Genomic DNA, 27,283 nt, shown 5'->3' on the forward strand with positions numbered 1-27,283 from the left:
AAGTAAAAGACTTGGCAAAGATCATGGGACTAAGAATCACAACGGTGGGGCTGGAGAGATGGCTCAAGGGTTAAGAGCACTGACTGCTCTTCCAGAGGGTCTGAGTTCAAATCCCAGCCCCTATATGGTGGTTCGCAACCACCTGTAACTCTAGTCCCTGGGGATCTGACACCCTTTTCTGTACTGTGTACTGGTACCAGGCACACACATGGTGCATGGACATACATGCGCGCACTAGTCAAGCAATATATATGGTGGGCATTTTCTAGTTGGGGAGACGTGTGATGATCTATGTCTTACAGACATAGAGACCGAAGGTCAGAAAAGTTAAGTAACTTTCCCACTGTATCAACGAAGATACCTTTTTATCCCAGTTCCCAGACACTGTCTTTGAGACCCTAAAACTGATTAAGAAGTGACAAGTTCAGGGGATGGCCAAGTGTGCCCAAAGGTCCAGTAGAGGTCTTCAGTTTAGAAACTGGAGGCTATGTGTCACTTTCCGCCGAAGGTGTGGGCCAGGCAGGACAAAGAGACAAAGGGACAAGGTGACTTACTTGCCATCTGCTAGGCTGAGGCCTCGGAAGATGGGCTGAGCGGAGGCTTGTGGCCGTCCCCTCTGGTCCTCATAGAGAAAGCGGACAGGGCGGCCGAGCTCCAGGCCCAGCTGCTGGACTCCCTGGGCGCTGTATAGAGTCAAGAGGGGAGCCTGGAGGCCAGGGCGGGTCCGGACAACCGTCAGCAGAGAGAAGTCTTTGGGAAAGCCTCCTGGTACCCCAGAGAGAGACACACACAGATGGAGTGAGAGGCAAGAGATCCCAAACCTCATCCCACCACCTCCCCATCTCGCTGACCAAACCTGGGAAGAGCTGGCGCGTGGGTGCGCTGAGCTGGGCAGGCCGTGCCACACGGTAAGCCACATCACCCGGACAGACCCCTTTTGATCTCCGAACACCATCAGGAAGGGAGGGGAACCTCAGGGCACGAAGCACATCCACAGAGGGACCACCTGGGAGGGGCAGGGTTAGAGTTAGGAGTGAGAACACGTCCCAAGGAGGGTCTAACCAGGCAACACCCAGATCTCAGTCTCCCTGACATTCTCCTAAAGGGACCTATATTTCCATATAGGAAGCAAAGTGATCCAGAGGGGAGGTGCACCTAGCCGGCTGGCATGCAACTCCACACTCTCTCTGCCTCCCTCTGTCAGCATCTGTGTCTCAGACTCACTGTCTCTGTCTTTCAGCTGTGAGTCTGCTAGGCTCACACTCTGACTCCCTGCTCCATTCATCTCTCCTGCCCTCTGCCCCCTGCTCCCCCACCTGTGCACCTGCTGGACCCTCCCACACCCTCTTTTCAGTTTTCCCATCTCCCTGACATCCTGTTCACCCTTTTCTCTCCCTCTTTCTCCCTCTCTTCCCTTATCTCCCAGTCTTTGGCTTCCTGGCATCTGCTTGGTCTCTAGCACAAACAACATCTGGGCAATCGATCATCCTGGGCACAGGGGAGGCAGAGAGGCAGCTGTAGAAGAGAGGTCTTCCAGTTGCCACAGAGACTGGGTTGAGGTGGGGGCAGGGGCAACTCTGCCTGTGCTAAGGAAGGGCATATAAGAATAAGGTGGCCCAGAAGCCTGTGCCCTCAGACTTGGCGAATGGGTTCGAAGAGGGGGAAGGGGAAACTGAAGCTGCCACACAGACCAGGAGCAGGTCCAGGGCCCCAAGCCACACATCTGTAAATGCTATCAGAGTTCTTGCCCAAAGCCCAGGCAAGCTCCGGACACCTGGAACTTCAGTCCTGCCCTGCCATCCCCCACCACCTGAATCCCAAGATTCAAGTCTCAGGCCATCAGCCAGGTCTCCTTAGGCTTCCTGGGCCCAAACTTGATGATGGAAAGAGAAAGCTTGCTCCTACACTTCCCACACCATCTCCACAGCAGAGAACTCCCACAGAGAGTGCTTGCAAAAGTGTTGGTAGAAGTGTGGGGCGGGGCAGAGGCCAGGGCAGTCAGGAGAGCAGAGCCTGGTGGGGTGGATGAGGTGGGGCAGGCAGGAGAGAAAAGGCCCTTTGAGTCCAGGAGCTGAGGAAACCGCGACCTTCCCCCCGCCCCTGAGGAGCCTGGCCCCAAAGTGTAGCAGCTTTGCAAACACTGACACACAAGGGCAGCTTTGAGAGAGTACAGTGAGGGAGACAGAGACACAGAGACTCACAGAGACCCCGGGCAAAGGAGACCTGAGAGGTCCCCACCCTCCGCCAAAGCCTGATGGAGGACAGTTTCACGCCATGCTCACAGCCCACCCACCTCAAGCCACATACTAACCCCACTGTCTCAGACCACTGCCACTCCACCTATCCCCTTGAGCCCCCAAATGCCCTGTCGTATACCCTCAGGAGTTCTTAGCTAACCATCTCCCTGGAGCCCCCCCCCCCCCTCAGTTCCCAAATGGAGACAGTTATCTTGGTCATCCCCCTGCCTCAACTCTGTAAACACCGTGTACTTCGTTCAGCTTCTCTTTCTTTAGTCTAACCTAGATCCTTTACACGGTCATCCTGCCAATTTTCTCTCTTGAGCAGAGAAAACATGAATAATGGAGATCTATACAAAAATCAGACAGACAGACACACATACACACACACACACACACACACACACACACACACACACACACACACACACACACACGTATTCCAGGAGAGAGGAACTGGTTCCTTCCTGCTTAGATCCAGTTATCAAATCCTCTTTTCTAGGAGGCTTTCCCTTCTAGGAGGTAAAAAGGGGAAAGATGGGGCCAGTGGACACCAAGGTCCCACGGGAGTCCTGCTGGCTAGAGGGGAGGGGCAGGAATGCAAAGAGTTGGCTCTGGCCTCAGACACCTGATCCTGGCCTGTCCAGCGGCCGTCCTGTTGGCAGCCAGCCCCCAGGCTCCCTAGAGCCAGCCGCGTGGCAGCATCCAGGGCACAGGGAGGGGTTGGGGGACCCAAAGAGGACGGGACAGTGGAGGTAGCTTTCTTCTCTAGCCTTCTAGGCTCCAACCTACAGACGTTCACCCCATTTCCTCTACCCATCAGTCCTGGTATTCACTACCCTGACATCAGCAAAGCCTGGGCAAAACCGGCTTTGGCCATCTCAAGTTCTTCTAAGGACCCAAACCAAGAGTCCAGCCTACTCAGGCTCTGGACGGTGGCTCCTGTTGGCCGGCGTCACCTGCCCTCTGCCAGTCATTTCAGAGAGGGAGACAGTCCTATAGTGGCTCCAGGGAACCAAAAGTGTCATGCCCTTCATCTAAATCCTGGTGCCCAAAACCCCTTTCTTAAGGCTCAGACGCTCCTACTCCAGGCATCAGAGGTCCCTTCCAAGCAGATGCTACAACCTCCAACTGACTGACACCCAGGCAGGACTCCTCTTACCTGCCCATCCCGGGGCAGCACTCAGACCCAGCACCAGAGGTAGGAACAGAAGGAGGCGGTGGCAGCGGCTGCACCGCTCCATGGCTCAGAATGCCAGATCCCAGGCAGTCCTGGTGCTGACAACAGACAGAAGCCAGCTGAGCCTCCGAACCAGGACCCCTGGATGTCAGCAGCTTTCAGTAGCCCAGCTCCATGCAGCAAGGTGCCGTTGTGGGGGTACCTCTTCTTGTCAGTGCTGCTTGCTCTTTGGTGGCCGCTACTGTGTGCCCCTGGCCACCCTGGCAGCTCAGAGACCCCAGCTCGCCCCCGCCCCTAGGTCCAGCTCCCGCCTCCTGCCGCCCGCCCACAGCCACCAAGGGGAAACCCCACCCCGATCTCCACCTGGGCAGGGGAGTGTGAGGGTTGGAAACCTTCCTCACTCGCTAGCCCTGGAATTGGTACACCCCTACTCCTGGAGGGATTAGGTAGCCCGCGTGCCCCCTCAGATGGCATTTGTGGGAATAGAATACATCTTCTCCAGCCCCTTCACTTTTATGATCCTATAGTCCTTTCACATCACTGTAGCTGCCCTTGGGGGCCCAGAGCCCTTATGCAGAGTCCGGGGAGGGACTCAGGGTACAGTGGGACAGAAGGGGCGGGCCTACGGGCGACCGTTCCACGCCCACTCGTAATCAGGTCTCTATAATTACCTCCCTCGTCCTGCCACATGTAATTACAGAGCAGTCCTGGGCGGGGTGTTTATAGACCCAGCTATAGTGACCCAAAGGTGGGGGGCGTAGGGTCGCCCTGCGGAACGGAGAAAGCTCAGAGATGGGTGACATGCTAATTGCCCCAAAAGATAAAAATACTGGACTAGGTGAAGCAGAATGAAAAGGGGTGGGGGTGGGGGGCAATGCTGATGGAAAGGTCTGGTGAGAGAGGGTCACTCAGGGTCGTGGCCGTTCTAGGAGGGCACCGCTGAGAGCAGTGTGCCCCTAAGCGTGGGCACAGTGCCGGGTCTGCCAGGAGCCTGTGGCGAAGCTGGGGTGAAAGCTGAAGTGACCAAGACGCCGCCGCCCGCTGGCGCTGGAAGGGCACCGGCAAACAAGGCGCCTTTGAAAAGCAGCCGCTCTCCCTCCTCCCTGGGCAGCCCCGCCCCCAACCTGGCACACCCTCTCCCCCTCCCGACAAAGCGCGCCTTGTGTCCCCCACCCTGCACCGCCTCTGTAGGCCCAGGGAACCTCAGGCCATGGCAGCATCCAGGGAGCACGTCAGGGTTTCTCAATGGATATCCCCACACGTAGATGCCCTGGTGCCCACCATCCATACAGTTATCTCAGTCCAGAAAATGGCTATTTTAACTGGAAAGCAACTTTATGTGCAAGTGAAAGATGGGAGGGAACCCCCAAAAGAGATCCAGGGCAAAAACCATGCAGCCCAGCACCCAACTCTGCAGGCTGGCCACCCCCATCAATGTCCCCACTCGCTCCCAGCCTAGCTGTGCTGAGGACTAGGGAAGAGCTGTAGGGCCACCCGCCTCACAGCCCAGAGCTGTGAGAAACATGAAGGCAGAGCCCAGAGGGCTCCAGGACAGCCCACCTGAGGGGCCTCCTTGCCCACATGCCATCTCCATTTAAGTCAACCTGGGGATGTACAGTACTTCTTTGAGTCTAACTCCCAGTCTCTCCTCACAGGAAATTAAAAAGAGCAATGGGTTCCTCCACCTCCAGCAGCCCCTTCACTACCCCTTTATTCTTCAGTCTGACTGCAGGAGGGACTGTGGAAATGGGGCTGACAGGAGACAGAGGCAGGTCCCTCCTCTGCCCCATCTGTCAAGTCTGAGAGGATAAAGGCTGTCAGAGCCCTGCTCTCACGATCATCAGCTTGGGGGGCCTGCCCCACAACACCCCTTTCTGGGGGAGCTCTGTTCCACTCTTCAGAAGGGAGTGAGGCCAAATGAGAAGGAAGCAGGGCAGTGCTTTGTGCTGGGGAGCCAGGATGAAGAATCACCTGCACCATGGGAGACCCCGACAAATTCAGAGACTCAAGGCCACTGAAGGTAGACATATAGTCCTCACAGGGATCTGGGGTCCCCTGTGACTTGGAGACCAAGCGAACCCTGCTAAGTGTTGCCAGATCCCTGGCAGGCTGGGCAAGTGCCCTCCTGCTCTGCACCTGTCCCACGGCTCTGCCCCCTGCCCAGGCTCAAGTCCTCCTCAGTGACACTCCGTGTGCATCTGGGCTCAGGCTAGCTGGTGGGGAGCCTCAAGCATCTCCATGAGGAAGGTGTCAATGGGGGTGTCGCCAATGAGCTTGAAGAAGAACAGGTGCTCCAGACACTTGAGGCCGATGGAGCGGAGGGCAGGAAGACGTAACAGCAGCTTGGCAAACCTGAGGTGGGGAGGGAGGGAGTGAGAGCCAGCACCACCCAGGCCCTGGACATACCCCATCTTCACAACCCCCACTTCCCCCTCGAGGTGTCCACAGCCCTGAGGCCCTCACCGGCCCTGCTGCTCAGGGTACTTCTGCTTGCAGTAGGTCTCCAGTGAGGCGTACACCTTCTCCCGAAGGATCTCCACCTCTCCAGGGTTGGAGAGGCCCTTGGCATCTGGGATGGTGAAGGAGGCAGAACAAGGGAAGACGGCAGGTGAATCAAGTCAGGACAGACAGACATGCAGTGTGGCCCTCAGGGTGAGGGAAATGAGGCCCACTGGGTTTGTGGGGCGGGGTGAAAAGGGAAGGCACTAGTGAAGTGGCCTTTTCAGGGTCAGCTGAGATTTCTGGGCTGAGGCGGGGTGGCCTCCTCTCACCTGGATTAAACAGTATGATTGCCCGCAGGCAGCCAAGCTCTGTCTTGTCCATCCTCATGTCACGCATTTTGGACACTAGCTCTGTCAGCACCCTGGAGAGGGACCTGCAGGTCACTCAAAGGTCACAGCTCAGCCAGCCTTGGACACGGACCAGCCTATAGCTCCACCCCTTCTAGCCACAGGCCAGCCTGGCCAAGGGCCACTGACCGATCAAAGATGGCTCCCACGCCTGCGGAATGGGCTGAGTTTCTGTGCACATGAAGACCCGTGGCCAGGAGGATGCCATCTCGGACATCAATGGACCGATGGGAGAAGGACGCAATGAGGAGCTCGTTCCAGCCTGGGGGCCAGAAGGCACTGAGGGTCAGCAGCCAGACACCAGGCCACGGGAACCCAAGTACAAAGAAAACCGAGGCAAGGTAGCCAGCTGGGCTCCCTGAATATGCACGAGAACGCTGCTGGGGTCACTGAAGGTCAAGAGACTAGAGAGGTTCAAAGAGGTCACTAACCTGCCCGCAGCAGTATGACCTGATCGTCCAGAGGTAGGGAGGAGAAGTGTGGGATCCTCTTTGCCCACTCAACGAGTGTGAACAGCTGTTTGTCAGCTGCCTGGCAGATGTTAGTCACTGGGTCATTTGGCTGCAGAGACAGGGGGGGAGATGCATGGGAAGGGGGAGACACCTTCTTTGTGAGAGGTGTTTTATACTCCTCTCTACACCCTCATTCCCTGTGGGAATCCAATCCACCTCTGCAGTCCAGGCTCCTCTCAGGGCAGGCATAGAGACCACTACCAGTCTAGGACTGTCCAGTGGGAGCAGAGAAGAGGGAGCTTTCACCCCGTGTCAGAGACGAGACTTTCTAAGACAGAGTCTCACTATGTAGTCATGACTGGCCTGAAACCTGCTATGTATACCAGGCTGGCCTTGAACTCATGGAGATCCACTTGCCTCTCCCTTCCCAAGTGCTGAGATTATAGGCATGGATCGCTACACCTGGCTCACCTCAGATTATTGAAAGGCCTTTCAGTTCAGTGCAAGATAAGGAGGGACTGAAAGAAGGGAAGAGGGGAGATGGAAGATACCCAGACCCCTTCTCCCAACCCCCCCCCCATCACTCACGCTGCTGCCACTACCCCCGGTGGCCCCAGGCCCCTCAACGCCTTGGTCACTCTTCTGCTCCACAGCAAGCTCTGCCTCCAGGATCCTGTCCACAGGCATCTCCTCAGGGGCTCCCCCAGCCCCGTCTCCATCCCCGTCTTTGTCCTTCCCCCGTTGACGCTCCTCCTGAACCGCTGAGGGGTGGGGAAAGAGAAGTGCAAAATTAGAAGCCAACTATGGGGTTGTCTGAAACTCGCTTGGGGCCTTCTCAGGGCCAATGTCCCTCGAGATAAAGCGACCAGGGAGGTAATTAGAACAGAAGGGTAGAACAGTCCAAAAGCAAATCTGTCCAGCACACACCAGACCCTGAGCTCTGGCCCCACCGCCACAAATAATAAACACACGAAAAGTAAACGAATAGGCAGATAAAAAGAGAAGGGTGCAAGAATCAAGGATGAGGGCTGGAGAGATGCTCAGCGGTTAAGGATGAGGGCTGGAGAGACGCTCAGCGGTTAAGGATGAGGGCTGGAGAGATGCTCAGCGGTTAAGAGCACTGACTGCTCTCACTCCTTTGCTCTCTTGCTCTTACTCTCCTCTCCTCTCACTCTCCCCCTCTTATTCTCTCTAGCCTTTCCTCCCCCCCCTCCTTTCCCCCTTTGTCTCCTCTTGGCCATAGCCGGCCTCTCTCTCTTTTACCTTCTCTCTTTCCCCCTGCCTTTCTATAATAAAGCTCTAAAACCAAAAAAAAAAAAAAAAAAAGCACTGACTGCTTTTCCAGAGGTCCTGAGTTCAAATCCCAGCAACCACATGGTGGTTGACAACCATCTGTAATGGAATCTGATGCCCTCTTCTGGTGTGTCTAAAAACAGCTAAGGTGTACTCATATATAATAAATAAATCTTTAAAAAAAAAAAAAAAACAAGGATGAGCTGGGCAGTGGTGGCGCATGCCTTTAATCCCAGCACTTGGGAGGCAGAGGCAGGCTGATTTCTGAGTTCGAGGCCAGCCTGGTCTACAGAGTGAGTTCCAGGATAGCCAGGGCTATACAGAGAAACCTTGTCTTGAAAAAAAAAACAAAATAATCAAGGATGAATCCACATTTAAATAGGCTAACGATGTACTAAAATACACACCAACACACTTTAACATTCATTGGAGAGTCCTAAAAACCCAGGAGGTTAAAGACATTAGTCTCCGAAGTTCACACGCTACACGGCCAGTTACATATTTGGCTGCAGACACTCCTGATGGCAAACCCTAAGCTCTGCTAACTAAAGAGCAGCAGCAGAAAGAGCCTGGTCTGGTCTGGTCTGGGCGGTATGTGTTCTGATGCTGGTCCTACCACTCTGCTGGGGTGACCCTGGGAGAGCTGACTTTCATCTTTTTTAAAGCAGGAATTGGACCAAAATGAGCTCTAAAATGTCTCTTAGAATTCTAGGAGTCAGCTTTACTTAGATAGAGACAGAAGGAGAGACACCAAGTCCCAACCTCTTCAGTGATTCTGTAGTTTAACCAGGTCCAAGGAAAGACTGGGAGACTAGGGAAAGAACATGGCGTCAAAGAAAGGAAAGGGCTGTATGCAGTGGAGGAGAGGAAACAGACCCATGAGAAAAGAGGTCACCTCGCCCTAGGGCCAAACTCTTGGAAGGTGGATGAACCCTGAGATGCAACCATGAAGACAGAGACAGAGACACTGAGAGGTACCAAGCTGTGGAGGACAGGAAAGAGAAACCCAACTGCGCCCCCTGGAGGAGAAAGTGAGCAAAGTCCCAAGATATGGAGGCCATGGGGCCCTCAGCAGTCTCCCCTGTTCCTCCTCAGGGCTCTCCCACAGGGTTGGAGAAGGGCCTGTGACTGAGGCCTGGCCAGGGCAGGCCCTTACCCTCCCTTTTCATGCCAGTGGCCAGGCACTTCTGATAGCGACAGTACTGACAGCGATTCCGCTGGCGCTTGTCCACTGTACAGTCTTTGTTATCACGACACGAGTAGGTCAGGTCCTTCCGAATGGTGCGCTTGAAGAAACCCTTGCAGCCCTCGCAGCTGTAAACCCCATAGTGCTTGCCTACGAGAAAGGTTGGCAGTTAAGACAGTTTTGTGGAGACCTCCTTCTGCCCAGAGAGGGAACACAGTCTAAATCTTTCCTGTGTTTCACCCAAAAAAGGTGACTCAGCCTTCGGTGACCAGAAACCCTGTAGCACCCCCATTCCTGCCCCTCTCTGCATCTGACATGAATCTAAAGGTCCCATAGGCCTCCTTGCTCTGACCAGCCTCAAGAACCCTTGGGAGCCCCATAGGCAGTGGTAAACAGCCCCGACGTGCTTTCTTCTTCTGCGGCTGTGCTGAGCCCCATACCTGAGCTTCGGTCCCCGCAGATTGCACAAAGCCGTTTGCCAGCCCCAGGACCACCTGGAGGGGGTGGACAGTGCAGGCCCCGGACCCCTAAGACCGGTGGCTTCACATCTTCAGGGGTGCCAGACCCACCCCCAGGGAGCGACACTGTGGAGTTGATCTGGGATGGGGGAGACAGGGAAGTCACAGGAGACTCTCTTATGTCAGGCAAACCACTTCCTGCTTGTGAGCAAGCCCTGTACTATTCCAGAAGGTACTGAGGACACTATGGTCTAACGTAAAGGGCCTTCCTTGCGCGTGACACCAAGAGTGATGTCCACCCTTCTGTAATTGCGCTACAGTGGCCCTGAAGGGCACAGGTCTTAGAAGGGCAGGCATATTGAAGCGAAAAGGGCAGCAAAGCCACCGTGAGCTGAACAGGACATCAAAAATATTCCCTGCAGGCTTAGGGTTTGTTTTCAAAACAGAGCTGATGAAGCATGCACCCCCACTGACCACCCCCTTCAGGAAGGGGGTCCGAGACCACAGGCTTGCTAGGATTAGAGAACTAGAAAGATTAACGGGTTTTGGGGAAGTTCACCCAAAGATGGGGAGTAGGGGTGAGAAGTTGAGAACAAGGAACTGAAGGCACAGTGGCAATAAGCAAGCCACAACCTCTCTCTCACCTGAGGGCTGCTGACAGGCCCGGAGAATCCTGGGGGAGCCGGAGGGGGCAGACCAGGGGACCCCATGGAAGAACTGATGACTGGGAAGGGGGAGCCCAGTGGCGGGGGTGGCATTGGAGCTGGAGGTGCTGAAGGGGTAAGAGGTGGGCCAGGAGGAGAAGACGGACGGATCCCCTGGGAAAGGGGATTTGGGGAGGAGCTGTCTGGGCTTCGGGAATCTGAGAAGTGGGTACGTACAAGGCAGACACACACGGACAGGAGAGACAAGAAGAGAAAGTGAGCCTTTTGATCATCCAAATGGACACTTTAATTCTCCCTGACCCACCACAGCCCGCATCCCTGGAGTTCAGAAATACCAAGTGGCCAAACAACAATTTCACTTCTAATAGTCGTGAGAGGAGGCGGTTGACAAAAAAGGGAGGCAGTACAGGCGGAGCCTACTGGGTCATCCCAAGCTGACCTCGGGAGGGGGGGGGATGTGAAGCAGCACGTGGAGGTGCAGCAGCGAACCCCTCGTCCAACCCCAACTTAGAACATTCGGGGCAAAGAGTATGGCAGAAATACCAGGTCCCAGAGCGTAAGCTCAGCCTTCGAACGCCCAGAGTCCTCCAGCCCAAGGGGAACGGTGTCCTTCCCACGCCCGAGACCGCGCACGCAGGCCCCGCCGCAGCCCCGAACCTGGAGGGCGGAAGCTCCCCCGCCGCGCCCCGCCCCGGGGGAGGGCGCTGGGCCTCGGGACGTCGAGGGCGCGTGTTTACAAACAAGGGGGCGGGAGCGCGGGGAGGGGGCGCGAGGGGCGCCGGCCCGGGCCCACGGGACACTCACCCCGCCCGCTGTCGCCCATCCCGTCCCGGCCAGCCTCCCCCGGCTCCGGCTCCAGGGCTTGCTGCTCTCCGGCCGCCGCCGCCGCCGCCGCCGCCGCCGCGGGATCCAGCCAGGGCCGCCGCCGCCGCCACCGGGACGCGACCCCACAATGCATCTCTTTTCTCACCCCCACCGGCCCACACTGCCCCGCGGCATGCCGCGGCGGGAGGAAGGGCGGACGAGTGGCCCAAGACATGACGCCGGGGCCGAGGGCGGGGGAGCCGGAGAGGCGCCAGGGACGCGCAGGGGGGACAGCGGGGGACTCCGGGGGCCGCGGAGGCGCGGAGGCGAGCAGGCCGCGGCCTGTGGCAGCGCGACTCAAGAGCCGCGCTCGGCTCGGCACTGAGGTGACAGCACCGGCGCGGCCGCCATCTTTGTACAGACGGGAAGTCTCGCCTTGAGCTCCCGCCCCCTCGCCGAGGTGGAAACGGAGGAGGCGGTGCCCGCCGGCCGTCCCCTCGGATAACCCCCAGCTTTGCGCATGCGCCCTGACGCCGTGGCCGCGCGGGGCGCCGCCATGTTGGTAAAGGTATCGGGGCGCAGGCAAGAAAGGGAGCTTCCGGATCTCGCGGGAGCTCGAGGCGTGAGTGCCACGTCCCAGCAAACCGAGAACCGAGAGGATCCCGGAGCGGGTGAGAGCTCCCTGCTGCTCCCTTACGGCGCTTTCCAGGCCTTTACCCCAACCAGTGGGCCATAGAGACGCGGGCCCAGAGAGACCGTAAAGTTGCTGATCAAAGGCTAGAGCGGTGTCGGGGGGTGGGGGGTGCTGCATCCAGGAAGGGTGTTGGAGATGAGGTGGACCGGCCTTAGGGACAATGTAAGAGCGGAGCAAGTAGTATAGAGGAAGGGCTTCAAGGGACGCGGATCCCGAATAGGTAGATTGAGAGTCAAGTCGAGTCGTCTCTGTTCCTCTGGTCAGCGTGATGGCCACGGGCCTGCTAGCCCCCCACTGGGTGGCTGTGGGACTGCTGACCTGGGCGGCTTTGGGGCTGCTGGTGGCCGGACACGAGGGGCATGGTGACCTGCACAAAGATGTGGAAGAGGACTTCCATGGCCACAGTCACGGGCACTCACATGAAGATTTCCACCATGGCCACAGCCACGGGCACTCGCATGAAGATTTCCACCATGGCCACGGCCACACTCATGAAAGCATCTGGCATGGGCATGCCCACAGCCACGACCATGGACACTCACGTGAGGAATTGCACCATGGTCATAGTCATGGCCACTCCCACGATAGCCTCCACCACGGAGGACATGGACATGCCCATCGTGAACATAGCCATGGGACTTCTAGGGAGGCTGGGCCTCCAGGCATCAAACACCACCTGGACACTGTCACCCTCTGGGCCTACGTGAGTCGCCAGGGGATGTGGGGAAGAGGGACTGGTTCTTAATCGGTGGGAAGCTCCATATTTGCCTTCTGATTGTGCTTCTCCACCAGGCCCTGGGGGCCACAGTGCTGATCTCCGCAGCTCCGTTCTTCGTGCTGTTCCTCATCCCAGTGGAATCTAACTCTCCCAGGCACCGCTCTCTGCTCCAGATCCTGCTCAGTTTTGCTTCCGGGGGGCTCCTGGGTGATGCGTTCCTCCACCTCATCCCGCATGCCTTGGGTAAGTAACTTGTGGGCTCCGCCTCAAAGGCTTAAGCGGTTTTGTTCTAATCCCCTGAGCCAGGTATTCCCTCATCAAGCCTTTTCTCCTACTTCCCGCAGAACCTCATTCTCACCACGCTCCGGAGCAGCCTGGACACGGACACTCCCACAGTGGTGAGAAAAACCAGGGACTGGCGTGCTGGGAAAGGGCAACCTCTCCATTCCCGTGCTTCGCCTCTTACACTTGAGTCTGCGTCTCCCTTCATGCTTTACTGCCTCCGTTCCAGGCCAGGGCCCCATTCTCTCTGTGGGGCTGTGGGTTCTCAGTGGGATTGTCGCCTTCCTCGTGGTGGAGAAATTTGTGAGACACGTGAAAGGAGGACACGGACACAGTCACGGACACGGAGACAGGCATGCGCATGGAGACAGTCACACCCATGGACACAGCCACGCGCATGGAGATAGACACGGTGAGCCCGCGTTGACTGCTCTGTAACACACTCAGGGTCACCTTGTGGAGCAGGACACATGCGAAAGCTCTGTTCCCCACTCTGATCAACTCCTGCCCCCCTCAGAGTGCTCTTCAAAGGAAAAGCCCAGCGCAGAGGAGGAGAAGGAAGTGGGCGGCTTGCGGAAAAGGAGAGGAGGAAACACGGGGCCCAGAGATGGCCCGGTGAAACCTCAGAGCCCTGAAGAAGAAAAAGCAGGCTCGGGTAAGGGATGAGCTGATAGGTTGGCTGTGGGTGTGTGGGTGACGGTGGGAGTCTAGGAAATGGGGGCGAGGGGGCCAAATGTGAACCTGCTTGATGGACACTCTCAGTCATTTTTGTCTTGTCTCTTTGCAAAAAGACCTGCGTGTGTCTGGGTACCTGAATCTGGCTGCTGACTTGGCACACAACTTCACAGACGGTCTGGCCATTGGTGCTTCCTTTCGTGGGGGCCGAGGGCTAGGGATCCTGACCACAATGACAGTCCTGCTGCACGAAGTGCCTCATGAGGTCGGGGATTTTGCCATCCTGGTCCAGTCTGGCTGCAGCAAGAAGCAGGTTGGTGCCGACTGCCCATCCTTGGTTCCTAACAAGCTACACTACAGTGAGCCGTTAAGAGTCAGGGAAAGTTGTGCCTTTACCTCTGACTCTGTTTTACACTGCAGTCCTCACCTGTGTATAGTCCTCTTTGATGGCTTAAGGCTCTCAGGAGATGTTTGTTCTAGTACTCCCTCCTCAACCTGGCTGTTTGGGGGGCTGTGGGCCTTAGGTGTGGTCCTGAGGCAGAGGGAGCCCCAGGCAGCCCAGACAGCTGTCTGACTGCTTCCTGGTACTGGTGCCTGGGATCCAGATTCCTGTCCTCGTGCTTGTGCAGCACACCACCTTTGAATCCTTCTCCCCAGCCCCTCCTTCCCTAACACTGGTCCCACCTAACTTTAGCTGTCGATGGTCATGTTCATGTCTTTCTCTTTTCTGCTCACCAGGCGATGCGTCTGCAACTCGTGACTGCAATTGGAGCATTGGCAGGCACAGCCTGTGCCCTTCTCACCGAGGGAGGGGCAGTGGACAGTGCCGTGGCAGGTGGTGCAGGTCCCGGCTGGGTCCTGCCATTCACTGCAGGTGGATTTATCTATGTAGCAACAGTGTCTGTGCTGCCTGAGCTATTGAGAGAGGCATCTCCACTGCAGTCACTGCTGGAGGTGCTGGGGCTGCTGGGGGGTGTTGCCATGATGGTACTGATCGCCCATCTTGAGTGAGGGCTGGGGTGACCTGTCCTCCCCTAACTCCTAATAAAGGCACTTGGGAGTCCTGGCCAGTGCTAATGCCAGAAGGAGTGTCAGCCTTGGAGATTAGCAGAACCTCTGTTTGAGGCCTTAGAGGTATGAGGATCATATGGAGCATGAGAGGCCAGAAGGACCACAGAGTGGGAGACTGCCCAGCAGTGTTGTTGCTTTTGGAAAAATCAATGGGACCATGAAGAAGACTGGGAAGACGGTAGCCTACCCGATGGTCCCTAGTCTACGATTTCTCAGCACCAGCGTGCCACAGGGGTCCCTCCAAGGCCCATCTCCCTCTGAACTAGTTAGTGATGGCTTCAGGGAAGACCTGGCAGAAGGACTGGGGTAGACATCAATCGTGTGTCCTGATTTGAAGGGGGAGGGGGGCTCCTTGGGAAGATGTCTCAGCCTGATTTTTGTCTCTACTCATTTTATACCACTGTTTGAATGGGTGCGGAGGAACGGTGACCAGGAATAAAAGACCTTGGATCTCTGCCCCACATGCAGCCTTTGTCTTTTTGTGGGGAACTGGGCCCCTTGGCTCCTGGACTCCCTGGGTCCCTAAGTAGTGGTGGATGGTCACGCCCCCGTGTTGGGAGGTCGCGCTGGTGGCTGCCAAAGGCCTATGACTAGTGTGGTTTCTATTGGGTCTGTACCGGGCCTAGCCACGCCCCCGGCGTGCTCAGATTGGCCTGGGCTCAGGGCACGCCCACCCACAGCCGCCATGGCGTCTCAGCTCCGGCTCCGCTCTGCGCTGGCCCTGGTCACAGGTTCAGGGGTTCCCTCTCAGGGTGGGTTGGGGTGCCCGGGCCATGTCAGCGAGAGCCACCCCTAGAGTCCCTGGCCCTGTTGTCTGAGTTTCAGTAACTTTGCGCCCCGTGACCTCTGACCTCCTCCCGTCTTCTCCCGCTTCCGCGGACTCCCATCTCAGGTGCCGGTAGCGGCATCGGCCGTGCGATCAGCGTGCGCCTAGCGGCAGAGGGCGCCGCCGTGGCCGCCTGCGACCTGGACGGGGCCGCGGCACAGGACACGGTGCGGCTGCTGGGAAGCCCGGGGAGCGAGGACGGGACGCCGCGCGGCAAGCACGCTGCCTTCCAAGCGGATGTGTCTCAGGGCCCCGCAGCCAGACGCCTGCTGGAGCAAGTGCAGGTGAACCGGACGCCGCGCCACACACCCCTCAGCCCGGTCCTTTGTGGTCTTTGGTGTTAGCCTCCCCCCTCCCTCACATAGGCCTGCTTTTCTCGCCCGCCATCTGTCGTTGTGTCCTGTGCGGGCATCACACGAGATGAGTTTCTGCTCCACATGTCAGAAGAAGACTGGGACAGAGTCATAGCTGTCAACCTCAAGGTGGAGATCTCTAAGCCTGTGACTTGTGCCCGCCCCCAGCCTGCGGAAGTACTTGGAGGAAGGCTGCCACCGCAGCTGATCTTGCCAACCTTGTTACCCTCTCGTGCCAGGGCACCTTCCTAGTCACTCAGGCTGCAGCCCAGGCTTTAGTGTCCAGTGGCGTTCGTGGCTCCATCATCAACATTAGTAGCATCATTGGAAAGGTCAGGATGAGTTGGGCCAGGCCAGCTAGCCACGTGGGCGCTGGGAAGCGGCTCCCCTGTAGACGACTCCTGACTTACTCTGGGTCTCTGACTCACTGTAGGTGGGGAATATCGGACAAACAAATTATGCGTCGTCCAAAGCAGGAGTGATTGGGCTCACCCAGACTGCGGCCCGGGAGCTTGGACGGTGGGTCAGACTGGGGACCTTGCTAAGGGAAGAAGTCAGTGTCCTTCCCGGGGTCAGCATCCATTCTTCCTCTCACAGACATGGAATCCGATGTAACTCAGTCCTCCCAGGGTTCATTGCAACGCCCATGACCCAGAAAATGCCAGAGAAAGTGAAGGACAAGGTAGGCTGTGGGTGGAGGGCAGTCTGTCAGAGGTCTCTGAGGGAGATTGCTGGGCACAGATGTGTACATAATGAGGGATGAAAAAATAAGGGTGGGGAGCCCATAAAAGAAACTTCTACCCACGTGAGTGTTTCCTTACAGGTAACTGCAATGATTCCGTTGGGACACATGGGGGACCCTGAGGGTGAGCATGGATTGCAAAAAGGGTCTGGTGGGGGCTTGAACAGAGCCTTAATTCTGTAATAGTATTGAAAAGGTCGCACAGAGATTAATGATTGGTATAGGTTTAGGGTTTTTTTTTGGGGGGGAGGGGTAAGGTAGAGGGGATAGCCAATCTGTATCTAAGGAAGTAAGACTGCCCGTCACCCACCATCCCCACAGATGTGGCAGATGTGGTTGCATTCTTGGCATCTGAAGACAGCGGATACATCACAGGGGCCTCCGTGGAAGTCAGTGGTATGAGGCCTTCATGGGGAGGAGGACGGGAAAACAGAACCCAGGTTGTAATAAGAAAGTGAGGGGGACCCTGCAGCCTGCGGAGCAGAGATCCCTTCTTTAGACCAGGGACAGAAGTGGGTGCCTACATCCCCACCCATGCACCTGTCCCGATGCCTCTGCCCCTCTCAGGAGGTCTTTTCATGTAACTGCCTGATGGAAGCCGGACTCTGCTCACTCCCCCACCACTGCCTGGCCCTCCTGCTGATGAGGACGCTAAGTTCCCAGGCTACAAAAGAGATGGCAGTGTGTGGCTCAGGCATGCTGAATATGGAAGGCAGGGGTGCTTGTGACCCTAATAAATTCCAAATCCTCTTCCCTGCCACCTCCGGTTCTTCTTGTGTCCAAGCCCTCAGACCCTTCCCCACCTCCCCCTCTCTCCCCTTTCCAGGGATTGTTCCCTTTCACTGCCTGGTCTCCCAGGGCAACCCCCGCCGCCGGGTGTGAGAGGAAAGAGTGTATGTCACTGTGTATGCGTGACACTCTGGGTCTTTTCAGAGGGAGGGGATTCTGCCTCCACCCCCTCTCATTGGTTCTGCAGCACCAGTCACCCACCCCCATTCCCCGAGTTCCTTATGGACCCCAAGGGTGATTTGTTCTTGGCCCCATCCTGGTGTCCAGTCTGGCCTTGGAAGGGGGTCTTGGAACAGGTGGCCCTCCCCCACCCCTCCTTTCTCTTTTCCCCTCCCTTCTCTCCACCTTACAATAGCTGCAGCCGGCCTGGGGTCGGATGGGGGGGGGATTAGGGGAGGGGGCCAGGATTAGGGGAATGGACTAACAGATGAAAGGGGCTGGAGGAGAGCAGAAGGAGGGGGCTGGGAGGAGGAGGAAGGGGAGGGGGTCCTTGCTAATCGACTCTGGTGCCCACATAAGGACTGGCCACGGACTGAAGGAGAGAACAGGGAAGTAGGGGGTAACTGGGTTGGGGGGCGAGGGGACCCACTGCTAACTTGTCCCAGAGATAGGACACCCCCTGGCAGCCGCTGCACAGGCTGGCGGGGGGGACGAATACCCATCACGGTCTCTTCCTCTGTGCCCCTTATTCCCGACTCTGAACCGGCTCTCAACCGGTATGGCCCTGCTCCTTCCCCTTCTCTTTCCTCGTCCGCTTCCTTCACTCCGAGTTCCGGAGTGGCTCTGACTACTTTCCCACGCCAGACATTCACTCGTGTGCTCCCCGACTTCCCCCAGAGGCCCGCCCCATCTGGTGTCCCCGCTTCCGCGCGGCGTCTCCATCACCGGTGCCTCCGGTGCGCTTCTCTCCCCGTCCCGGGCCGCGGCTCCTGATTGTCCAAACGCAATTCTCGAGTCTCTGGCTCCGGCCGAGAGTTGCGTCTGGACGTCCCGAGCCGCCGCCCCCAAACCTCGAGGGGGAGAGGCCGGGCGGAGCGCGGGACGGTCCCCGGACACCCGGGACCCCGCCGCAGCCCTAGGATCTCAGGGCGCGCACCCAGCAGCAGAGGTGCAGCTGCGGCCGGCTTTCCGGGGTTCCAGGCCCGGCTTGAGAAAAGTTGGGGATCAGCGCCACGGAGGAGATCCTCCGCCCTCGGGCTCTCCACATGCACCAGCACCCACCGGGCCGGCTCACCGCGCGCCCGGCGGGGGAGGGGGAACCCGGTTCCACGGCGCGCGTGGCGCGCGAGGGCGGTGACGTCTCCGTCGCGGGGTGGGATACAGGGAGGGCGGAAGTGACGTTGAGCCTCGGCGCCCGGGCCATGGCGGCGGCGGCGGTGGCAGCAAGGGTTGCGGCGTGAGTGGCAGCTGCGGACCGAGCGGACCAGGGCAGCGGAGCCCCGGGGTCCCCGGGGAGAGGCCCGCAGCAGGGCAGCGCGAAGGCCGGAGCTGGGTGAGGGGCCGCGGGGCGCACGCCCAGGGTCAGGGGGCGGGGTCTGCAGAGGGGCGGCCCCGACAGCGTCTCCCCCCCACCCCTTTCCGCAGACCTCTCTCAGCGGAGCCCTGCTTGGAGAGGGGGGAGGTCTGTGCCCCGTCACCATGACGACGCCGGCGAATGCACAGAATGCCAGCAAAACGTGGGAACTGAGTCTCTATGAGCTGCACCGGACCCCGCAGGTGACAGGGATCTTCCAGCCCCAGCTTACCCTCTCCCACCAGCCCTCTCCCTCCCCCGCCACACTACTCTTGGCCCGACTCTGTCTTTGAATCACCTTTTATCTTCTCAAAGCACTAAAACACCTACCTCGTTTGATCCGATTTAACCCCTCAAAGTGGCCATAGCAGAGAGGTACAGCAGATATCACTGACCACTCAATCACTTAATTGAAGCACGGTAAACAGACGCCAGAACTTACCGTCCCGGCCCTGACCCATCTCAACAGCCACATGTCAATGTACACATATATTCATCCTGCGAGCTTAAATATAATTCCCTCTCCAGTTTTCTGACTCACGTGCGCTGGGACGACGTCGGAATCTGTTTGACAGGCACCCTGAACTTCTAGTCTAGGAAGTCTTGCTCTTTAGAGTTTTAAGAAAGCCTGTTGAGGCCGGATGTGATGGCGAAGTCCTTTAACCCCAGCATTCCTGAAGCCAGGACAGGTGGATCTCTTAAGTTTGAGGTCAGCCTGGTTAGAGGCCTGCCAGGAATACATGCATATGGAGACCCTGTCTTGAAAACAGCGAACAAAAAATGAAGACGTCTGTAGCATAAATATCCCAACCCATAGATCTGTGCCATTCCCAACCCTAGTCCTCTCAACAAACCCTGGCCCTTCTGTTTCAAAACTCCTTGTAAATGGGCCCTCATCCCTTCTGTTCTGGTCATTTCCAAGTCATTGGTCTCCTCCACCCCAGAATTCCCATCAGTTTGGTCAGCATGGCTGTCCAGGTTCTTACCTTTCTCAAAGCTTGCCTCTAAAGTCCCCTTCCCCCAACCCACTGCCACCTTCTGATGACCCAGGAAGCCATCATGGATGGTACAGAGATTGCGGTTTCCCCTCGGTCACTGCATTCGGAGCTCATGTGTCCCATCTGCCTGGACATGCTGAAGAACACAATGACCACCAAGGAGTGCCTGCATAGGTTCTGCTCGGACTGCATCGTCACCGCCCTGCGGAGCGGGTAACAGGAGGGACATGTCTGCCATGGGGCCAGGCGGGTCAGCCTGGGCATGGCATCCATGATGGGAGCTGGCCCTACAGAGCTCCCTTCCTCCCACACCCAGGAACAAGGAGTGCCCTACCTGCCGGAAAAAGCTGGTATCCAAGCGGTCCCTACGGCCGGACCCCAACTTCGACGCCCTGATCTCCAAAATCTACCCTAGCCGGGAGGAGTATGAGGCCCATCAGGACCGGGTGCTCATCCGCCTCAGCCGCCTGCACAACCAGCAGGCGCTGAGCTCCAGTATCGAGGAGGGGCTCCGGATGCAGGCCATGCACAGGTGTGGAGAACCAGAGACCTTATTACCCATGGGTCTTGTCTGGAGTACCGGCCTGATAGTCTGCATTCAAGCTGCCAGGTGGTGACCGTGCAGCTGATGTTGGGATTTGAGGGCAAGTGTCTGTTCTCAAACAAGCTAACCTCTGCCAGCCCTCTTTAGGCCTGTGTCTCCAGCCATCAGATAGAAGCAGGAAGCCTCACTAGTAGGGCCTCCACGGCCTGGGGGGGATCCCCCTGAAGTTTTACACTAAGGGCTTGAATCCTGCTCTTTGTAACCTGGAGTGTTTGTTTCTGCAGGGCCCAGCGTGTGAGGCGGCCGATACCTGGATCTGATCAGACCGCCACAATGAGTGGGGGGGAAGGAGAACCTGGGGAGGGAGAAGGGGATGGAGAGGATGTAAGCTCTGACTCCGCCCCAGACTCTGCTCCTGGCCCTGCTCCCAAGCGACCCCGCGGAGCTGGTGCAGGGGGCAGCAGTGTAGGGACAGGGGGAGGGGCTGCTGGTGGGGCTTGCGGGGGTGCCGGTTCCGAAGACTCTGGTGACCGGGGCGGCACCCTGGGAGGGGGAACCCTGGGCCCCCCAAGCCCTCCTGGGGCCCCCAGTCCTCCAGAGCCCGGTGGAGAGATTGAGCTTGTGTTCCGGCCCCATCCCCTGCTTGTGGAGAAAGGAGAGTACTGCCAGACTCGGTGAGGAGCCCTGCCTTTGCAAAGCCAGACGACCTGGAAACTCGAGCTCAGAAATCTGTGTCAGAAGGGGGCTTCGGGCCTGGGGGTGTAGTTCAGTCAGTAGGGTGTCTGTCAAGCATGCATGCATGAGTCCCTGAGTTTGCTCCCCAGCAACATATAAGCCAAGGGTGGTAGTGTACACCTGTCATCCCAGAGGCAGTGGTATGAGAAGTCGAAGGTCATCTTCAGCTACATAGCAAGGTAGAGGCTAGCCTGGGGTACCTGAGTGCCGCCCCCAGCCAGAACTTTTGGAGAAGGCTGTGCACTCAGGGACTCTTGCCCCCTCCACCCCCAGGTACGTGAAGACTACTGGGAATGCCACAGTGGATCATCTCTCCAAGTACCTGGCCCTGCGCATTGCTCTGGAGAGGAGGCAGCAGCAGGAATCCGAAGAGCCTCGAGGGCCTGGTGGGGGTGCTTCGGACACAGGCGGACCTGATGGGGGTGGTGGGGAGAGAGGGGTTGCCGGAGGAGGCGAAGGTCCTGAGGAACCTGCGCTGCCCAGCCTGGAAGGTGTCAGCGAAAAGCAGTACACCATCTACATCGCTCCTGGGGGCGGGGCGTTCACGGTGAGCATCTGCTGATGGTAACAGAGAGCCAGGGTGGTGACCCCTGCTCTGTCCCTCTCCAGGGGCTCCTGTTGGGCCACACCCCCTCTGGTTTTCAGGATATTTTTTTATCCCTTCCTCTCCGCACTCCCTTTTCCTCTTGTCCGTTTCCTCTTTTAACTTCCCTCCCCCTGCCTCTCTCTCCCCCTCCCTAGACACTGAACGGCTCACTGACCTTGGAGCTTGTGAACGAGAAGTTCTGGAAGGTGTCCAGGCCCTTAGAGCTCTGCTATGCCCCCACGAAGGACCCAAAATGACGTCCCAAGGGGACAGCCGGAAGATGGGGACCACAGGGTGTCTCTGTGTCCCAGCTCAGCCTGCCAGCTTCATCTCCCAAAGCCCCCCAGCCAGACAGCAAGAGGACAAAGGAGGACAAACGGCTTTTATACAAAGTATCTATATTGAATTAGTCTATATTGGACAGCACGGGCCCTGTACCCACTACTGCCTTTTCTATGGACCCTAGCTTCCCACCCTGCTGGTGAAGGGCAGGGTGGACAAGATCCCCTCCCTGCCCTCCTCCCAACAACAAATTTGCTTATTTCTTCTTTGAAACCTGCAGTTCTTTGTGTGTGTCTCTCAGGGGGAGGGGGCTGGAGAGATGGCCCAGTGGCTAAGAGCACTGGCCTCTCATGCAGAGGACCCATTTGATTCCTAGCATCCACACGGTAGCTTGCCACCATCTGTAACTCCAGTGCCAGGGCTTTGGGTGCCCTTTTCTGACCTCTGCAGTTTCCAGGAACACGTGGTACACTGACTGGTGCAGGCAAAACAACCAAACACAGAATTAAAAATAAGCTAGTTGAGTGGGCGCACACCTTTAATCCCTGGGCTTGGAAGGTGGAGGCAGGCCATTCTCTGCAAGACTAAGTAGTGAAACCCTGCCTTTAAAAACAACCAAGGGTTGGAGAGATGGCTCAGTGGTTAAGAGAACAGACTGTTCTTCCAGAGGTCTTGAGTTCAAATCCCAGAAACCACATGGTGGCTCACAACCATCTGTAATGGGATTTGATGCCCTTTTCTGGTGTATCTGAAGACAGCTACAGTGTACTCACATACATAGATAAGTCTTAAAAAAAAAAAAGATAAAACAAAAACAAAAACCCCAAAACAACAAAAACCAACAGCCAAAAAACAAACAAAAACCACTTTTAATTGGGAAGGAAGGCTTCAAACTCACAGGAAATCCAGGTTGTAAATAGGAAGGTGATACCAGAGCTTAACTCCTCCATAACTCCATCCCCTTCTTCAAAAATACAAATGAGAGGGAGGAGCCAGCCATTGTAGCAAATTCCTGTAATCCCCAGCTCTGATTGGCAGAGCCAGAAGGATTGCCACTGAAACCAGCCTGGTCTAAGTGATGAATTCCAAGCTGGCCTGGACTAATTACACCTGATCCAAAAGCAAACACCTGAAGAAAAGGGAAGTAGTGAGGAGAGAGGATGGGGTTCCTCTGGGAGGGCAGGAGGAGTCCAGTGCTTATTCTGCACAAACCCAATGGCAGATCCCGCTAGCCTGGGGAATGGGCAGGGCAATATCTCCATGGTAAAGTCGGCCAGACAACTGAGACAAAAAGCCAGGAAGCTTGAAGGGAAAGATTCTGCTGCTGGTGTCAGAAATGACAGGGAATGGGGCTGTGAGAACCAGTCGCCACCTCAGTCTGCAGTCCCAGACAAGTCTAGGGTTGCCTGGACAGGCTTTCAGCAAAACGAACAACCCCTCTCCTTCCCACTGCCCACCCATCCTGCCCAGCATCCCTACCCCCTTACATTTGGCAGTGCCAGGGCCTCAAGATGCTGCAGGCTGGATGGCCTCTCCTGGGTTTTCCTGTGTGATCCCTGGTACTGTCAGTTACAGCCCACCCACAGTCCCCATGAATATGGCAGATGACCTGGAAAAGTGCCACCAAGGCCCCACAGAGGTCAAGATGCTCTCTCACCTCTCCATGCAGCCCCATTCTGCAGCATTTGTCCTGGACCCCCCCCCCCCCACACACACACCTTCTTTTAAAAAGATTTATTTTATGTGAGTACACTGTAGCTGTCTTCAGACACACCAGAAGAGGGCATTGTATCCCATTACACATGGCTATGAGCTACCATCTCTTGTGCAGTTGCAGGGATTTGTTTTTTAGATTGGTTGCACTATGTCACCCTGGCTGCCTAGGATCCACTACATAGACCATGCTAGCTCTGAACTGTCACAGCTCTGCCTCCTGAGTGCACCCATGCCCAGTGACATTCCCTTAATTTGGAGCCCGGGATGCACGGGTGGAGCAACCCAGTGGGCTTTGCCCCAGGAGACTTGAGGTAGAGAAGGAAGGAAGCCTGGTGAGACACTGGTGGAAGCCTGGTGAGACATGGGTGGAAGCCTGGTGAGACACGGGGGGAAGCCTGGTGAGACATGGGTGGAAGCCTGGTGAGACATGGGTGGAAGCCTGGTGAGACATGGGGAGAAGCCTGGTGAGACATGGGTGGAAGCCTGGTGAGACATGGGGGGAAGCCTGGTGAGACATGGGGGGAAGCCTGGTGAGACATGGGTGGAAGCCTGGTGAGACATGGGTGGAAGCCTGGTGAGACATGGGTGGAAGCCTGGTGAGACATGGGTGGAAGCCTGGTGAGACATGGGTGGAAGCCTGGTGAGACATGGGTGGAAGCCTGGTGAGACATGGGTGGAAGCCCCTTTAGGCAGTGAATGAACACTCCTGCCCACAGGCTTCTGTCCAGATTGCTGCCTGGCTCCCTCTCTCACTCCAATACTTCTCGGGTTTCCCCCTCTCCCTCCCTGACCCTGTGTAACTATGAACTTCATAGACATGGCTTCCTACCTTGGAAGCATGTGTGGGCCTGCCCCAGGTCTCTCTGGCTAAGTGTCTCCCACCTCTGCCAACCAGGCCTTCCTCAGTGCTGGGAGGAGGAACATTTTACCAACCCCAGATAGGGTATTTTCTCCTGACATCCTCTTCAGACGAGGTAGCATTATGACTCTGCAGGCTGAGAGATACAAAGTATAAAAAAGGACAGCTTGACTTCCCTGGGAGGCAGAGGTGGGGAAGGATGAAGGAAGAGGCAACAGTGGACAGGGTCAGGGTCTGCATGCACAAGGCTCTGAGTCTCTCTGTGGTGCCCTGGCACCACATGAGGAGAATAGGTGAGGTGACAAATACCCATTATCCCAGCACTTAGGAAGTAGACAGAGAAGGACGAGGAGTTCCTAACCAGCAAGTTCAAGGTCAGCCTGTGTGAGGCTGTGTGATGGATAATATTTGTAGAATCACCAAGTGCCTTGGTGGTTCTTGGCAGATACTGTGAGTACTATCAGGTTGTGGTGACACACACCCTTAATCCTGGCACTCAGGAGGCAGAGGCAGGAGGATCTCTGTGAGTTCAAGGGCAGTTCTACACAGTGAGTGCCAGGGCAACAGGGTTATATAGAGAGACGCTGTCTCAAAGGTTAGCCTTTGAGAGTGTCTGTGAGGGATCATCTTTATGTTAATTGATGTGGAGGCCCATCTTAACTATGATGGGACCATCCATTCCTTGGCAGGTGAACCTGGACTGTATAAAGTGCAGAAGTGAGCTGGTTATGAGCATTGGCTCTTTGCTTCCTGAGTGCACATGCGATGTGACCAGCTGTCTCAGGGACCGGCCACTTTGACTTTGAGGCCCACAATGACCTTGCACTGTAAATCAGAATAAGCTCACTGCTGCCCCCCTTACATTGTATCTTTTGGGAAAGAAACTAAGATGTTTTGTCTAAAAGAGGGCGAGGCAAGGTGGTCTTTACCACAGTGCTTCTCTCAGGGGCCTTGGAGGTCATCATGCCAATCATGGGTCACCTAAGCAGAGCCTATGGGAGCCATGGGGTCATTCCTTCAGTCGAGGAACCAAATGAGTGTGCGGCAGTGAGTGAGACCAGGAGTTAGAGTCAGGGAGACCAGATCTAGTACAAGACCAGGCTATGGCTTCTTCATGTCACCTTGGAATTGTCATTATATTCCCAAGGTAACATCCTCTTCCCTAGACTCCTGGACCAATGGAACAGAAAGGAAACCAAATTTTTTTAGTTTAAATGAGCAAATAATTGGTCCCTGGGCAATGTTCCACCCCCTACCCCCACCCCCCACCCCAGCCCTCTATCTGAGGAATTTAACACTTTAGACTTGTGTTGTGATGGATCAGATTCCCTGGGATTTTTCCCAACAAGGTCATTATAAGGAGATAATTGTCTCTGCATCTCCATGACAACCGCTTCAATCAAGTCCTAATCTATTTACCTCTCTAGAGGCAACAAGACCTGGGAGAATGGAGCTTAAAAATGAGGTGGACTGAAGTCTCCTGCAACAGCCAACGTTATTCAGAGCATCAGACAGTTTATACTCTGAGGGTTAAGCAGAGTCACACGGGTAAAGTGTCCAAGCACAAGGAGAGGCCACATGCAGCAGACACGTGTTTTTCCATAGAGGCATATAAGCAAATATCAATAGCCAGCTGTAATGAATAATCTGAAGTAAACTCACTCCTATCCGCTACGCCTGGGATGAGCTTCAAAACACATTCCAAGAACAACTCCACATTTTGAAGAAACAGAACTTGTTTTCTTGCAATTTTCTCACAAGCTCTCAGAAGTCTCCTCACATGGCTCCATTCTCTGACCATGTCCTGACACTAGTTCTCAACTGACCCACCCAACGACTTTGCTCAGAAGCGAGGTGCACATTAGCACCTCCACCTAACAATCCCACTGCCTGTGCCGGTCCATCCTGCCCCTGGACTTCCTAAAAGCCTGCTGTGCTCCATCAGAATGGAAGCTCAGAGGGCAGCACCTCCAACTGTTCTAGAGGCTTCTAAATTAAAAGAAGAGCAGAGAAGGTGTCCCAGCAAAGGGGTGGGGGGGGGGGGAGGAGAGGCAGAGATAGGAAGAAGCTAAGAGAGTGTGGTGGAGAAAGTGAAGGGGGTTAAGAGAAAAGGGCGCTGAGGAAGGCTCACTACAGTCGATATGGTGCTCCATCCTGTAATCCTAGTGCTCCACAGATGGGTGCAGGAGGATCAGAAGTTCAAGGTCATCCTTGGCCACACACTGAGTTCCAGGTACATGAAGCCCTGTGTCAGAAAGAAAATTCTCAGTATCAAAAACAAAAACAGGGCTGGGGAGATGGCTCAGTGGGTAAGAACACTGACTGCTCTTTCAAAGGTCCTCAGTTCAAATCCCAGCAATCACATGGTGGCTCACAACAACTGATAATGAGATTGATGCCCTCTTCTGAAGTGTCTGAAGACAGCTACAGTGTACTTACATATATTAAATAAATAAATCTTAAAAAAACAAAACCCCAACCATCTGTAATGGGATCCATGTCCTCTTCTAGTGAATCTGAAGACAGTAATAGTGTATTCATATACATTAAATAAATAGATGTTAAAAACAAACAAATACTTTAGGAGGAAGCATAGTTGGTGGGGCTTGCCCACTTTTTCTCCAGTTACATCTACCTAAAATGTAGTTTGGCTAAGAAAGAGATTCTGCCAGAGGTAGTGGCTCACACTTTTAATTTCAGGGCTCTGGAGGCAGAGGCAAGCAGGTGGCTGTTAGCTAAGGCCAGCCTAGTGAGTTCCAGCCAAGTTACAGAGTGA

At 56.1% G+C, this 27,283-nt stretch overlaps 5 protein-coding genes across 13 annotated transcripts in view; 3 read left to right on the plus strand and 2 right to left on the minus strand.

Annotated features, from left to right (window-relative positions):
- Positions 1 to 4,450, minus strand: part of Col11a2 (collagen type XI alpha 2 chain) — a 29,130-nt gene extending 24,680 nt beyond the window's left edge. For 2 of the 3 annotated variants that reach the window (XM_029471626.2, XM_029471625.2), the window contains exons 1-3: positions 3,400 to 3,683; positions 857 to 1,006; positions 555 to 765 (exon numbers count right to left, since the gene is read on the minus strand). In XM_029471626.2, coding sequence (XP_029327486.1) covers positions 555 to 765; positions 857 to 1,006; positions 3,400 to 3,481 — 443 coding nt within the window. In that variant the 5' untranslated portion in view covers positions 3,482 to 3,683. Of the gene's footprint in view, positions 1 to 554; positions 766 to 856; positions 1,007 to 3,399; positions 3,684 to 3,780 lie in introns of those variants that run through there. The other variant, XM_021186095.3, reaches the window with a different exon arrangement.
- Positions 4,451 to 4,731: 281 nt separating this feature from the next.
- On the minus strand, positions 4,732 to 11,565 carry Rxrb (retinoid X receptor beta). 3 transcript variants are annotated; one of them, XM_021185692.3, is made up of 10 exons: positions 11,125 to 11,565; positions 10,300 to 10,517; positions 9,638 to 9,794; positions 9,168 to 9,347; positions 7,307 to 7,479; positions 6,698 to 6,827; positions 6,396 to 6,528; positions 6,189 to 6,292; positions 5,881 to 5,986; positions 4,732 to 5,769 (listed from the first exon to the last, which is right to left on the minus strand). In XM_021185692.3, exons 1-10 carry the CDS (start codon positions 11,357 to 11,359, stop codon positions 5,622 to 5,624), a joined length of 1,584 nt encoding a protein of 527 aa, XP_021041351.2. In that variant the 5' UTR covers positions 11,360 to 11,565; the 3' UTR covers positions 4,732 to 5,621. The 3 variants fall into 3 exon arrangements, with proteins under 3 accessions (XP_021041351.2, XP_021041352.2, XP_021041353.1); XM_021185693.3 differs by having other exon boundaries at positions 6,189 to 6,280; positions 11,125 to 11,564; XM_021185694.3 differs by lacking the exon at positions 11,125 to 11,565 and adding an exon at positions 10,864 to 11,108.
- A 110-nt stretch (positions 11,566 to 11,675) lies between these two features.
- On the plus strand, positions 11,676 to 15,025 carry Slc39a7 (solute carrier family 39 member 7). 2 transcript variants are annotated; one of them, XM_021185696.2, is made up of 7 exons: positions 11,676 to 12,229; positions 12,627 to 12,779; positions 12,881 to 12,934; positions 13,048 to 13,230; positions 13,336 to 13,473; positions 13,610 to 13,806; positions 14,232 to 15,025. In XM_021185696.2, exons 1-7 carry the CDS (start codon positions 12,178 to 12,180, stop codon positions 14,502 to 14,504), a joined length of 1,050 nt encoding a protein of 349 aa, XP_021041355.2. In that variant the 5' UTR covers positions 11,676 to 12,177; the 3' UTR covers positions 14,505 to 15,025. The 2 variants fall into 2 exon arrangements, with proteins under 2 accessions (XP_021041355.2, XP_021041354.2); XM_021185695.3 differs by having other exon boundaries at positions 11,679 to 12,521; positions 12,611 to 12,779.
- Positions 15,026 to 15,213: 188 nt separating this feature from the next.
- Positions 15,214 to 17,245, plus strand: Hsd17b8 (hydroxysteroid 17-beta dehydrogenase 8). Of its 4 annotated transcripts, XM_021149030.3 has the most exons (9): positions 15,230 to 15,316; positions 15,457 to 15,674; positions 15,756 to 15,872; positions 15,983 to 16,075; positions 16,177 to 16,262; positions 16,341 to 16,425; positions 16,567 to 16,609; positions 16,807 to 16,881; positions 17,053 to 17,245. In XM_021149030.3, exons 1-9 carry the CDS (start codon positions 15,250 to 15,252, stop codon positions 17,067 to 17,069), a joined length of 801 nt encoding a protein of 266 aa, XP_021004689.1. In that variant the 5' UTR covers positions 15,230 to 15,249; the 3' UTR covers positions 17,070 to 17,245. The 4 variants fall into 4 exon arrangements, with proteins under 4 accessions (XP_085689248.1, XP_021004688.1, XP_085689247.1 ...); XM_085833122.1 differs by having other exon boundaries at positions 15,214 to 15,295; positions 16,177 to 16,425; XM_021149029.3 differs by lacking the exon at positions 17,053 to 17,245 and having other exon boundaries at positions 15,214 to 15,295; positions 16,807 to 17,025.
- A 1,382-nt stretch (positions 17,246 to 18,627) lies between these two features.
- On the plus strand, positions 18,628 to 22,205 carry Ring1 (ring finger protein 1). Its single transcript, XM_021186225.2, has 7 exons — positions 18,628 to 18,766; positions 18,859 to 18,990; positions 19,838 to 19,998; positions 20,102 to 20,317; positions 20,614 to 21,003; positions 21,338 to 21,611; positions 21,806 to 22,205. Exons 2-7 carry the CDS (start codon positions 18,913 to 18,915, stop codon positions 21,905 to 21,907), a joined length of 1,221 nt encoding a protein of 406 aa, XP_021041884.2. The 5' UTR covers positions 18,628 to 18,766; positions 18,859 to 18,912; the 3' UTR covers positions 21,908 to 22,205.
- The last annotated feature ends 5,078 nt before the right edge of the window (positions 22,206 to 27,283 follow it).

The sequence above is a fragment of the Mus caroli genome, unplaced genomic scaffold, assembly GCF_978045245.1.
Source record: "Mus caroli unplaced genomic scaffold, Mus_caroli_1 scaffold_18, whole genome shotgun sequence".
Classification (NCBI taxonomy): Eukaryota; Metazoa; Chordata; class Mammalia; order Rodentia; family Muridae; genus Mus; species Mus caroli.

Bases quoted from the DNA above. Each gene is read 5' to 3' on its own strand.
- Hsd17b8 (XM_085833121.1), top strand. From the start codon at position 15,250: ATGGCGTCTCAGCTCCGGCTCCGCTCTGCGCTGGCCCTGGTCACAGGT. The intron at 15,317-15,456 runs GTGGGTTGGGGT...CTCCCATCTCAG, and splicing joins TTCAGGGGTTCCCTCTCAGG to GTGCCGGTAGCGGCATCGGC. The intron at 15,873-15,982 runs GTGGAGATCTCT...CTCTCGTGCCAG, and splicing joins TCATAGCTGTCAACCTCAAG to GGCACCTTCCTAGTCACTCA.
- Ring1 (XM_021186225.2), top strand. From the start codon at position 18,913: ATGACGACGCCGGCGAATGCACAGAATGCCAGCAAAACGTGGGAACTG. The intron at 18,991-19,837 runs GTGACAGGGATC...CTGATGACCCAG, and splicing joins AGCTGCACCGGACCCCGCAG to GAAGCCATCATGGATGGTAC. The intron at 21,612-21,805 runs GTGAGCATCTGC...CCCCCTCCCTAG, and splicing joins CTGGGGGCGGGGCGTTCACG to ACACTGAACGGCTCACTGAC.
- Slc39a7 (XM_021185695.3), top strand. From the start codon at position 12,087: ATGGCCACGGGCCTGCTAGCCCCCCACTGGGTGGCTGTGGGACTGCTG. The intron at 13,231-13,335 runs GTGAGCCCGCGT...TGCCCCCCTCAG, and splicing joins CGCGCATGGAGATAGACACG to AGTGCTCTTCAAAGGAAAAG. The intron at 13,474-13,609 runs GTAAGGGATGAG...CTTTGCAAAAAG, and splicing joins AGAAGAAAAAGCAGGCTCGG to ACCTGCGTGTGTCTGGGTAC.
- Rxrb (XM_021185692.3), bottom strand. From the start codon at position 11,359: ATGTCTTGGGCCACTCGTCCGCCCTTCCTCCCGCCGCGGCATGCCGCG. The intron at 10,518-11,124 runs GTGAGTGTCCCG...CCCACTTCTCAG, and splicing joins GATGGGCGACAGCGGGCGGG to ATTCCCGAAGCCCAGACAGC. The intron at 6,529-6,697 runs GTTAGTGACCTC...TCTGGCCCCCAG, and splicing joins GGTCATACTGCTGCGGGCAG to GCTGGAACGAGCTCCTCATT.